General features: G+C 35.0%; 1 protein-coding gene across 2 annotated transcripts in view; it reads left to right on the top strand.

Annotated features, from left to right (window-relative positions):
• The window catches only part of PTPRD (protein tyrosine phosphatase, receptor type, D), a 290979-nt gene extending 284665 nt beyond the window's left edge, over window positions 1-6314 (top strand). For both annotated transcript variants that reach the window (XM_010586057.1, XM_010586056.1), the window contains 2 exons: window positions 3571-3706; window positions 6111-6314. In XM_010586057.1, the coding sequence (XP_010584359.1) occupies window positions 3571-3706; window positions 6111-6179 (205 nt within the window). In that variant the 3' untranslated portion in view covers window positions 6180-6314. The remainder of the gene's footprint in view (window positions 1-3570; window positions 3707-6110) is intronic.
• Window positions 6315-12370: the final 6056 nt, after the last annotated feature.

Raw genomic sequence — 12370 nt, 5'->3', positions numbered from 1 at the left:
TGAAAACAGCTTGCAGGGTGTGTAGGAATAATCCAGGGTGGGCTTTTTTAATATTCTTGTATTTTTTATTTATTTTCTCTACAGTGTTCTGGAGTCTATAGCAGATGGCCAAAAATAATGTCTTTATCTTTTATCTCTTATTTAATAAATTGTTTTCTATAAATTCCAGTAGGATTTTAGATACTCATTTTTGCAGCATTAAATTATTTTTTAGTAGATGAAACATCATTATTTATATAACAGAGATGCAAAATACTGATATGGGTTCCAAGTCCTTCCTGCAAGCCAAGTAATGCCCCAATACTAGCATGAAGACAAAAAGAACAAGTTTACTAGAGCTTATGAATATACAGAGGGAGAGAGATTCCTATCCTTCCAAAGCCAGGAGCAACGAGAATTTGTTAAAACACCAGTGTGTTTTAAGAGAGTTTCTTATGCTCCCTGAATCTGAAAGACTGAAAAAATAAATGTATTGGACTACTTGAATCATACTTTTTTTGTGTGCCTAAAAACTTTTTTGGCCTGCTAAGGAGAACAGCATTGCAGAGCAGTGTTTGGGATTCATTTAACAAGAAAAAATGAAGGACAACCATGATAAGAACATACCCTATTTTTCCTGATATTAATGAGTTTTGAGAGCAGAGGAGTAATAAGCAATATTTATGCCTTTATGCAGACATAGATAAGAAAGCAGAGTGATGGTATTCTTCTAAATTCTTTGTATGATGCAAACTTGTCCACTTGTGACTGCAATGAATTACTGCTTGCAGTAGGTTATGCATCCGTTCCAAATGAGTGTGATCTTTCATGCTGAAATTATGGAGATTTTTACCATTGATTTTAGTAGAAACAAAGTCAAATCCAGTATAATTCATCATGGTTTGGTCTTTAAATGTCTTATCATCATTGTAACAACAATTTAGAGATTGGTCATAATCATCATTATCAATGTTAGTCATCTTACATGAATATGAAATATACCTAGCAAATTAGCAAGTTTACTTGTTTTTTTCAGGATGCACAAGATCCTGGGTACCTGCACTTTCCTACTCTTTGTGTAATTATTGTAATAATTACTCCAGTTTGTACCAGAATGAGTTATCAAGGATTTCTCTTGTACAGAGAAATTCTTCAAATGACAAATTCCAATGCCACTTCCCTATGGTTTCCTTCCTATTTTTCTCAAGTTTGCTTTCTCTGTTACCCAGTAAAACCCTGCCACGCACAATTTTAAAATGTTGTCCTTCCCTGGCATTTTTACAAATAGACTGATGTGTTACAATTTTAAAATTTCTAACCTCATGAGGCAGTTAGTTAAAAAATAGCTAAAAACCCAAAGGACCGTTCACCTTGAAGCAAAATTTTCACTTCAACCAATTTTAGATATTTATAGTCTTGTCATTGCAGCTTTTAGCTGGAGAGTAAGGAAGACCACTCTTTCCCAGCATGCATTCAAGATACATTTTTAACAACAAACTCTCTCTAACAAAAACACCAATGCTTCCTCATAGATCATTGAAGCATCCTAACTTTGGTTCCTAACTGTTTAAACTTTGGTGACTCAGACTACATAATGAAGTAGTGACTTCACTATTTACTAAATTAAGGATTCTTTAAAACCTATGTTGCATTGCTTCATTAAATGTCATGGTAGAACTCTGCTCTTTGGCTTGCACTGAAAGAAATCAGCTGATCATTAAAATGCTACTGGTACTGATGTGGATTTCCATCATTCTTTAGAAATCCTAAGCTTCTTCTAATAGGAATTGATACAACATTAAAATATGCTTGCCACTGTCAGGGGAACAGGGTCCATTTCCTACAGACTTTACTAAAATATTACACTTGATGGCTAGTTAGGATTTGCAAGCATTGAGATCTTTCCATATTAGTCTGTCTTCCTCATTAAGTAGCTTCTCCAGATACTTTTTCATTTCTTAAGAACACAAGACAACAAATTAATTGGCTCCTTTTGCTGAATTAAAGAGTTCTGAGTAGTTTTTTTAAAATAATAAAAATGTGACTAATGTGTGAGGCTCGAAGTGTTCACACATATTTAGAAAATCATACTTTTTTGTGTTGGATATCTTTAAATAGTTGAGCAGGAGCAGGGAGAATGGAAAATGGTTATCTGCCTTTACTCTGCTGGTCACTTTCTGGGCTAGTTGCTTTAGATGACACTGTTGTCAGCTCTATAAAGTCCAAGCAGGTTCCAATACTATTTCTCCAGGATTTTTTCAGCATGTTTCTTAAGCATTAGCTTTCTAATTTACCGCATCAGGGAAAGGAGACCTTACACTCCAGTTGCTCTAGATGTCCAGGACCATTGTCATTACATATAGGTAAACCAGCACTTAGAGCATGATATTTTGTCAAGTCGTGTCTCAGTTGTCCTTTGGCTCCAGCTCTCCGAAGGCACACAGGTTATGCAAAATTGCTGAATCCAATTGCATATATTTAATAGCCCTAGAAGTGCACTGATCTAGACCAAACGCTAAAATACCATCATACAATTTGGACATTCAATTTCCACACTAGTCTTGAGAATTCACTGGATCCCTGTCATAGTCCATATCAACGTTCAGAGTTCTTCAGTCTTTCCCTGCTGTTCATGTTCATCCACTCTCCTGTCTGGTGAATAGGTCTCATAAATCTCCAGCTTCCCAAGTCTATCTGACTAGAGAAAATCTTGTGAAATTATTAGCATTAACAGTGACATGATGGGGTGCTTAATTTCCATGCATACAAGTTCAGACTTGGAAAATCTTTTTTTCTGTAGTTACCTGTCTCTTTGTCCAAGACTCATCCTTATGAATAAGTGATTGTTTAATTTTAATAACTGACAACTATTGGCTTTATTGATTGCAGGAACTTCTATCACTTCTTGGGGGTTTTAGCTAATAAGAGAAACCCAAGACAGAACAGAGAGCAAACAAGCCATATATTCAAAGAAGACATTTCAGACTAATGTGGACAGACATGGTATATGTATATCAGTATTGGAAAACTAAAGATCCTGACTGCCAGACTTGAAAAAAAGCTGTGTCTTAAGGTTTTTGTATATCCATTATTGAAATCACAGTGTGTCTGAACAATTTCAATATTAATTGAAAATCCACTGACAAAGTAGAAGGTAAACTAATTCACTGAAGATGTGCAAAACAGGGCCTGTACATGAATGAGCTAAAGTAAAGCAAGCAGTAAAATACATTTTGGCATCTTTTTCTCATCAATTCCAGCATAGGTCATTGGCAACAAACGGTCTCATTTTCCTTCACCAGGCACTGATTACTCTATATCTGGATGAACAAACCAAGTCACTTTGCAATGAAGACTGGAGAGTCAGGAAGTACTTAGTAGCATGTGAAGTTTGCTTGAGCGCAATTATTCTTCTGAATGCAATGCGGTAGTTTGCTGTGGAATTTTGCTTAGTGAGCCTTTCCCCATATAGAAATCTGTATACATATGGTGTGTTGTAACCACAAATAATTTGTCAGCCAGTTCTTTCAGCATTAACTGTCAATTAACATTCCTTTTTTCCTTTCTTTTTTTTTTCTTTTATTCCAACAGTGCGGGTGTTGGAAGGACTGGAGTATTCATAACCCTGAGCATTGTGTTAGAAAGAATGAGATATGAAGGTGTTGTAGATATCTTCCAGACTGTCAAAATGTTAAGGACGCAGCGGCCAGCCATGGTACAGACAGAGGTGAGCAAGACAGCATTCACATACGACGGGAATGGAAAAGAAGGGGTATTTCCACAGCCAAAATATGCACAGATAGAGACTGTATAAAATGTGCTTCCATTTGTATCTTAAGTTATATGGTGACTATATGACTACAGTGTAAAATCTACCATTAGGGTTCTGCAAGGACTATTTTCTGTTACAGCAGTAGATACTGCAGGCTGGGGAAGAAAAAAATCATTTCAGTAGTGAATCCTAAATTATGGTAGTTGAGGAAAACCATTTTCCAAGAAGCATTACCCGTTTTTATTTGAACCTTTGTTTCCTGGCAGAAATGTGTGGTAATAAAGAAGGAGGCAAATTGTTTCTGCAGGTGGATCCACTGATCTTTTTGTTCTGGGAGCAAAGTGTTGTTCATGGCTTCAGACTGACACTGTATTATTTTCATGGTTTTCTTGACTTTGTGTCACCAAGCAAGTGGCTGCTTGGCCTGAAAATCATAATGGTAAATTCAGCATTCAGGAAAACTGTAGCATAAATAATTTCTGTGCTAGCAAGAGTGCCATAGAGAAATAAGGGAGGGATAAGCAGTATCAACTGATTTCCTGGGCCTGGATGCTTGGAACTGTCATGTCATAAAGAATACTTAAACATTTTTCAGTTGTGCTTAATTTCTACCTAAATTTCTGAACTGGAGACTTCAACTAAGCCAGAGCCAATAGGTTAGGAGAACCAAGCAAAATGGTGAGAGAAGGGAAACATTTTAGGTCATACATTTATTTAGTATAATTTGATTGACACTGGCCTTTAAATTAAAGTCTGTGAAATTTAAAATGGTTCCCCAGAGTTTGTCATTTTCCACAAGAAAATTGAACTTGTTCAATAAAAGCTGGGTAGTCTTATTTTTGAGAAGACAACTTCATAAAAACTTACATGAAAAATACAGATACTTATTTTTAATCTTGTCAGTTAGCCAAGTAAATTACTGTGACCAAACCTAAGAATTAATTCTGTTTCTTTTCCATTACCATCTTTCTTCTGGATAAGCAAAATAAAAAATGACTGCTTTCTGTTGTTTTGGTTCCAAGAAATAACTACAGCATACAGAAAACCTATGGTTCTTGGAGCTTACCTGACAAATACAGAGTTCAGCTATGCAGTATATTCTCCCTCCTACTACTTTGACTTATTTCTGTATGCTACCCTTCATCCTCCCTGCTGAAAGCAGAAGTGTTGTGTACTCACTTCTTTCAGGATTTTGTGGAAAACAAATCTCTCATTCAGTAGTATAACCTGCCAGAAAATCTAATCTTTATTCAACAAAGCACTTGAACTCCATGTGGACCACACATACACTTAAAATTTACACATACGTCTAATGCATTCTCCCACTGTTGCAACAGGAAGCAGAATAGACCTGTTAGTGATCACACCACTACATTAAAGCAAACATCTGATGACTTTCCTGGTCTCCAAAAGAATTTTAATTATGCTCTTAACAAGTATAACCCATGTGGGGTTACCACATAGCACTATCAGATAAATAAGCAGACCTTGATATTTTGGATGGCTTTCAGTAGCAATTTCTTTTCTTTTTTTTCTTTTTCTTTTTTAACATTTAAACCCTGAGTGGTAGTTGCAAAGGAGTACACAGACATGCCATTTTAGTCTAAGTGTGTAATATTACATAAATGCACAAAAGGACTGCTGTGTAGGGGTGGGAATAACATGAAATGCCAAATGTTGGAATCACCAAAGGTCTAAGAAAATCTCTCACCACACTGAACTTTTCTCTGCTTCCAGGTATAGGTTGAAATGGAATCTGTTTCATGTTAATAAGGTGCTTTAGCTGCATATTTCTTTCTTAGGCCCTTTTCTTGCCACAAGCCAAGATATTTTCACATCTTCATTGAAGCCTATATTACTGAAACGTCGGGATTCCCTTTGCTTCCTTAACATGATTTTTAACCTCGTGGTTTTCCATATAGCATTCCGTATTAAGGCTGTGATGGATTTTTTCACTTAGTGTGTTGTATTTGCTATAGAGTTAATTGGATATTTTGCTACTTATTTTAAAATACATGGGGGAAAAGCATCTTAGCACACTCCCATAAGAAGAAAGCTTTATGCTGATGTTATATTAATCCAGAATGACATACGGTCAGTAGGTGGGTATATAGTCTCTGCACAAAAAGAAGCTGCATTCTGTGGAAATGTTATTGCATTAAATGAGTATCTATCTTCATCTATTGTAACTCAGACTGGTTTTCTGTTGATGTCAGCAAGAGAATATTGCTGAACTGCAGATGACTCTGTGGTACATTTGTCTGTAGCCACAAAGTATTCAGTCTTAGTTGAAAGAAAATAGAAACCAACCAACAATCTGGCTTTTTGATGATTTTGTTGTCTATCTTTCTTTCTCCAGGATCAATACCAGTTCTGCTATCGAGCCGCACTGGAATATCTGGGCAGCTTTGATCACTATGCAACATAAAAACCCATCACGGATTTTTATTGCAGGCCCTTTAAGATCCAGAGAGCCGCTTCTGAGCCATACTATGTGCTTTAGAAGTACTTCTTAACTCTTAGCTAAGGAGCGATTATTGGGGATATATAAAATAAAATAAAAAAAAAACAAACAAACAAAAATAATGGGGATATATAAAACAAAAAAACAACAAAAAAAACCCTATTCCATGTGGACCAAGAATTCACAGTTTAATAACCTAACCATAATAAAAGAATCCTGACCACTGAGGCGTCTGAAGGATCTCATTTACAGATACCTCAAGGGTTCGACATTGGTTGAAGTTAAAGGGAAGAGGAAATTAATCAGAAAGAATGATCATCTTGTTCAGGATTGCATGCTTTTGCAAAGAGGAATTTTGAGAGAACTGCAGTTCAGTGCAAGATGTTTGTTAAAAGGTTGGGTCCTGGCTTCTCAAACAAAGCGGACTCTTTACTTCAACATCACCCCTTCCCATCATACTGCTCTTCATAACACTTTAGGGAAAATGTGGGAATGTTTAAAAAGAAAGTCCTTGATTTAGTTTTTTAGTATTGTAAAGATACTGCTGACCTGTGCTTCATTTTTAACTGTGTAAACTTTTTCCTTTTTTTAACAAGAGTTTATCATTCAATGAAGTGAATTAAAGAAAAGGTTGCATAACTGTTAATCTTTCTGTTTAAAAAACTGTAGATTTTTTTTAAGCTCTAGAACTGTTATCTGTAATATCGTGCTGTAGAAAGGTTAAATAATTTGAAAATTTGCACATTTTTGTGCAGTTCTATATTTATCTACAGTACCACAATCTTGTTAGTTATTACTTTTACAATTTTGTTTGGTTTATTTTTCTTTAAGAAAATATTCATTGTAATCAGTTAAATCAAAATGGGGCTATTTGGTTTTTTTGGAATCAACAGGGAGGCGCAAAGTATAAAGATGCTGCTAACACACACACACACACGCACACATATTCACATGCACATCCACACCCTCTCTCTTTCTATATATAAAGTATATGTATGTATTACTGTCTACCCTTGTCTAACTCTCTGTATTGTTACAGAGATACAGATAGGTAGATACTCACACACATACACATAAACATATCAATTCTTTCATAGCTGGATTTATCAAAACATTGGGAAAGTTCTTCAGCATACTACAATTATATTAAACTGCTATTTGATCATCTCTGCATTTCCAAGGTTCATAAACTTCTGTTTCAAAGGGAAGTGAGGAATGCACATCATTGATATTTGAACATCATCTCTGTCCCAAATAATACTTTTATCCACATTGCCACTTGAACACACACACACATGCACACACATACATGCACACACATGCACACACGCACACAGAGTATGTGATTTAGGCTTCCAGTGAAGTTCAATATTTGTAACACTATAGTGCAATAAGAAATCATATTATTAAATGTAGGAGGTGTGCATGTGGGAAAGGTCAGTGCATATCCCTTTAGGAGGGGAGAATGTTGTAATATACTAGGTATTAAGATGTTTTAAAATTGTATTCAATAGTATACTGTCTATAGTGTGCGCTATATAATTTACATTTGTCATATGTAACAGGGCAAAGCCAAACACACATTGCTCTGTGAAATCAAACATTTTGTGGCATACAGCTTTGTTTGGGGATGCTGGGTTTTATTTTAATTTCACATTTAGAGTGCCTTATATTTGATGCCTATTTTGAATAGCATTTCTTTAAGTTAGCCTTCATTTGTATTTAGTTCAGTTTGTTCATATCTCTGTTATTCTTTTCAAACATTTTAATACATGTATCAGACAATTTTGAAAAATATGCATTTCCAGTTTCTAATCAAGTATGGATGGTAATAAATGATAACCCAGAACATGTAGGTAGTCAAGGCCCTTTATCTTTCCATATTTCCAATAACGGATCAGCCCAGAAATTAAAAATCTATTTCTCATTGCCTTTTCAAACCCACTGTGTCACTGGTTATAGTGTTATCATTGCACAGATGTAGCAGTACACTAGCAGTAGTTGACATTAGCAGTGCTCATGGATCTTTTTTTATTATTATTTCAGGCCAAGTCCTGCTTATTCACTTGTGTCAACAGATTGCTAAAGTCAAATCATTGCTTTCCGTGGGAGGGTTCATGTAAGGCTAGCAAGACTAAACCCACAGGATATATTTGGGTGTGACACTAGATTTTTCTTCCAGGGAACAACAAAAATTCTGCAAACAGCACAAAGTACTTTTTGAGACTCTTAATAGGATGTCATTTGCATTGACCCTGGTTTCCATCATGCTTTCTGCCATTGTCAGTACATGAGTATCAAAGGAATTCTTTCTTTAGGGTTTCAAATAGGAGCATTGGTATGGCTTGTCAATGTGACCTCAACTTTTTCTTCTTCTTCTTCCACTTTTCCCGCTAATAGCATATAGAAAATTATGAAAGACCAAACTCTAGCAAGCATTGTATTCGAGCACTTTTGTAACGAAAAAAAAAAAATAAAATACAAAAAAAATCAAAACAAAAATATAAATATATATATATATGGAATAGAAGTATTTTAGAAGGCTACCTCAGAATGAGATTCTATAACTTACACCTGAACCAGAGAAGAATGTGCACTATGTTTCTTTTTCTTCTTCTTTCTTGATTTGTATTTTAAAATAATTATTGAAGTGCCAGGTTATGTGGTGTAGTCATGTTCTTCAACTCAAATGTAGGGGATCAGAAAAACACAATAATCTAAAAAGCACCATTTTGGAAACACAGACTAGGGAAGATTATTGCATACCAGATCTGTAAAAGGATCAGAGCATTCTCCCTAGCAGACTGTCTTGCAAGCTCCAAAGAAAATAAGGGAAGAAAAGAAAAAAAAAAAAAAAGAAAAGAAAAGAAAAGAAAAGAAAAGAGAAAAGGAAAGGAAAGGAAAGGAAAGGAAAGAAAAGGAAAGGAAAGGAAAGGAAAGGAAAGGAAAGGAAAGAAAAGAAAAGAAAAGAAAAGAAAAGAAAAGAAAAGAAAAGAAAAGAAAAGAAAAGAAAAGAAAAGAAAAGAGAAAAGAAAAGCAGAGCCAATTTGTGAGGAAAACTGTTGTACAATTAAATATTCATTTTAGGTTTTATGTTTCTTAAAATAACTGTTAGCATCATTGATGTGCATTCCACTTTCTGTGTTCTTACATATAATCATTATATAGTTAATTTGTGAGCATCTTTGTCTACATATATCATACTTTTCCAAGCTTAAAATTGGTTTCATCAGCATAACCAGTACGGTGCTATTATTTACATTTATATGTGCAGTTATGTCTAATTTTGTAATTAGCTGCAATGGAGAAACAAACCCACAAAATGTATAAAAATGATTTATACAGAAGTTTAATTTAGCTCTTTTTAAAAAAATTATTTGAGTGGTTAGATAGTGGAGAGGATGGCTGGGGGAAGGAGTGGCCCTCTCGGGAGATTTGCACTTTCTATATGTACCTTTGTACTATGCACTGCCCTATTGATTCTACACCCAATAATGTTATAACTTGAACCCATCTGTAAGAAACTGCTTATAAAATCCACTTGTGTATATTTAAATGACACAGAACATGTAAAAAGGAAAAAAAGAATGTTTGCAGTGGCTAAAAAAAAATGCAACTGCTTTTTTCCTTTTATTCTCTCCTATTTTTTTATTTTTCTTTTTTCTTATTTTCTTTTCCTTTTTTCTTTCTTTTTTTTTTTTTTCTTTTCTTGGTGCCCTGATACTCCACAGATATCGGAAGGCTGCAGGTCTCATCATAACCATCTGTTATGTGGCTTTGCCATTCAAGCTTGGAGTGTCTTTACAAAGATAATAAAAAATTGTGTTCCTTGCTCTTGTTTTGGATGCATAGACTGAAAAATTTAAAAAATTACCTTGTAAAATGGCTTGTTAAAAAAGATACAATTACCTCTAATTAGTAGTACGCATAAATGTTTTACAGAATGAAAGGCGTGCTTTTTATTTTCTTACTTCGTTACATTGGTGGCGAAAGAAAGTCTGTATGAAAATCAGTTCTTTGCTGACACAAGTTCCATTTGTTACAAATGAATTCTAATAAAATGTCAGTGTTATGCAGCCCTGGTCTTCTTTCTTAAGCAGTACTTTTGAAATCAAAACTTGTTTGGTCCCTGTTGGTGATAAAGGAGTTTAATTGGAACTACAAAGCAGTCATTAATCTTCTTAACTAGCAGCTGGACAGTGGAAAATGCATTCTTAGGTTAGCAAATATATATCATCTTCAGCGGCAAATTTTGAGCCAGCATAGGGAAACTCTTTGGCATATATTCCCATAGCTTCATGAATTTAATTGAAATTATCATGCTTTAAATGCCTCAGGAGTTCCTCTTTGTGCTTTAGAAATGTATCATTACACTGAGTAAATAGACTTCTGTCCATTCATAGGTGCAACCCAAAGAGGGCAAAATATCCACATATTTGGGGCAAATTTTGAATTTTCCAGTCCTGCAGATTTGGCAGGTTCTGGAGTAAATCCAAAGTCACTGATCAGAATTCAGTTACTGAAATTGTGGCAAGCAGTTGTGACAGATTTTTGACTCGTTTCTGCTATGCACTGCATGTGCAGCAAGTGCAAACATGGGTCTGTGAAGCTGCTATCCCAATACTGTGCAAGTGTTTTCAAACACTTTGGAAAAGTTTTAGAGGAACACATAAAGCATATTGAGGCAAGCCACAAGGGGCATGGCACAGCAATCTAGTCAAGGAAAACATAAAAGAGTATTGCTCTGTTTGCTTGTTTTGAAAGAGGGCAGGTTCTGTCTTCAAGATTGCTTTGTTAGTAAGGGAACACAGTCTATTAGCAATTACTATTAAGTACATGTTAATGAAGAATTCTCTGTGCTGGAAGGATGTGCAAAGACATTAACATTAGGCTGATTTCTAAGAACTTGTATTGTTCTTAGCCTAATTTCCACATTAAGATGGTGGTAATAGTGTAAATGTGATGCCTTGGTATTCTTACAGTCTTATTAATGTTTTTCCACTGACTTCTGTGGATTTTGCAATTACTGCTTTGCAGGCTGCCTTTGGCTTGAACCTTTTTTGCGTAGTCTGTGCAAGGTGGTTTAAAGCTGTGTTATGTAAGGGTTTCTTTGACTATCTGAGTGGCTTTAGATGGTGCCCTTTAATGTCAGCATTGACTTCTTTGGATTTTCCTGTTCTGTGCATCTAGCATGGGCCAAAATAAAGTGTGAAAATGAATACTGACAAAAAGATTTGGCTATGTATGGGTTAATACATTTTAAGTCAATGGGTTTTAACAAGACTAGTTCTAATTCATGCTTCCTTCACACAGAAAAAAAAATTTTGTCATGTACTTTGAGATCATTAAAGTTAAGAAATGCTGTTGAGATGTGAAATTAACCCATCTCAAAGCAAAACAGTAGCTACAGACTTTCAAACACAATAACATTTGCATCTTTTCAATATTATACAAACACTTGGATCAAATTCCCAGATTCCCAGAATCTTTGGTGTTCTTTCACTCTGGTATCTCTCAAAATGAGACAGTTGGTTCTGATTCTAGAGCAAGAGAGGATTTCCATCTGTGGTTTGTATTTCTTTTTCCACTGCCCGCTTCTCCTAGTCTGTGTGAGCTTAGGACAAAAGTGAGCTACTGGTAAAGGTATAAACAATGTATTGAAAAAGTACTGATAAAGAATATATAGAAAGAAATTTTTCACTAACCAGAATGTCCAGAACAGGTCAGTACCCAATAGATCAGTGCCCAGTGAAAGCTAAAGAACATTATAGCCATCACTGGTCAAGAAAGGGACAGAAAAATGTTCATAGAAATTGCTGAGTCCTTTTTGCTTCAGATATGAAAATTATTATTTATTTTTTTTTTCCTCTTAACCAGCTTTATAAGCAGAATGATCTCTAATTACTTTTCACAGACTTTTGACTTTTGAGGAAAATAACCAGCAAATTTGCTGATGTGTAAGCTGACCTACCAGTGATAAATGACTTCCTTTTCTATAAAACTTAACATGATAAAAAATACATATCTTGCCTGTGGAGTTGCTGAATTCTATGAAATAGCCTTGCATATCAAAACCTTGAAATTTAACATCTTCAGACAATCAAAATTCAAGAATAGCACTGGATCAAATTGGCAAAAATGTCCACAGAAGGTAC

The sequence above is a fragment of the Haliaeetus leucocephalus genome, unplaced genomic scaffold (assembly GCF_000737465.1).
Source record: "Haliaeetus leucocephalus isolate CR32 unplaced genomic scaffold, Haliaeetus_leucocephalus-4.0 Scaffold139, whole genome shotgun sequence".
Taxonomy (NCBI): Eukaryota; Metazoa; Chordata; class Aves; order Accipitriformes; family Accipitridae; genus Haliaeetus; species Haliaeetus leucocephalus.
Note: the sequence above shows the minus strand (reverse complement) of the source record. Positions and strands in the feature narration are given on the sequence as shown.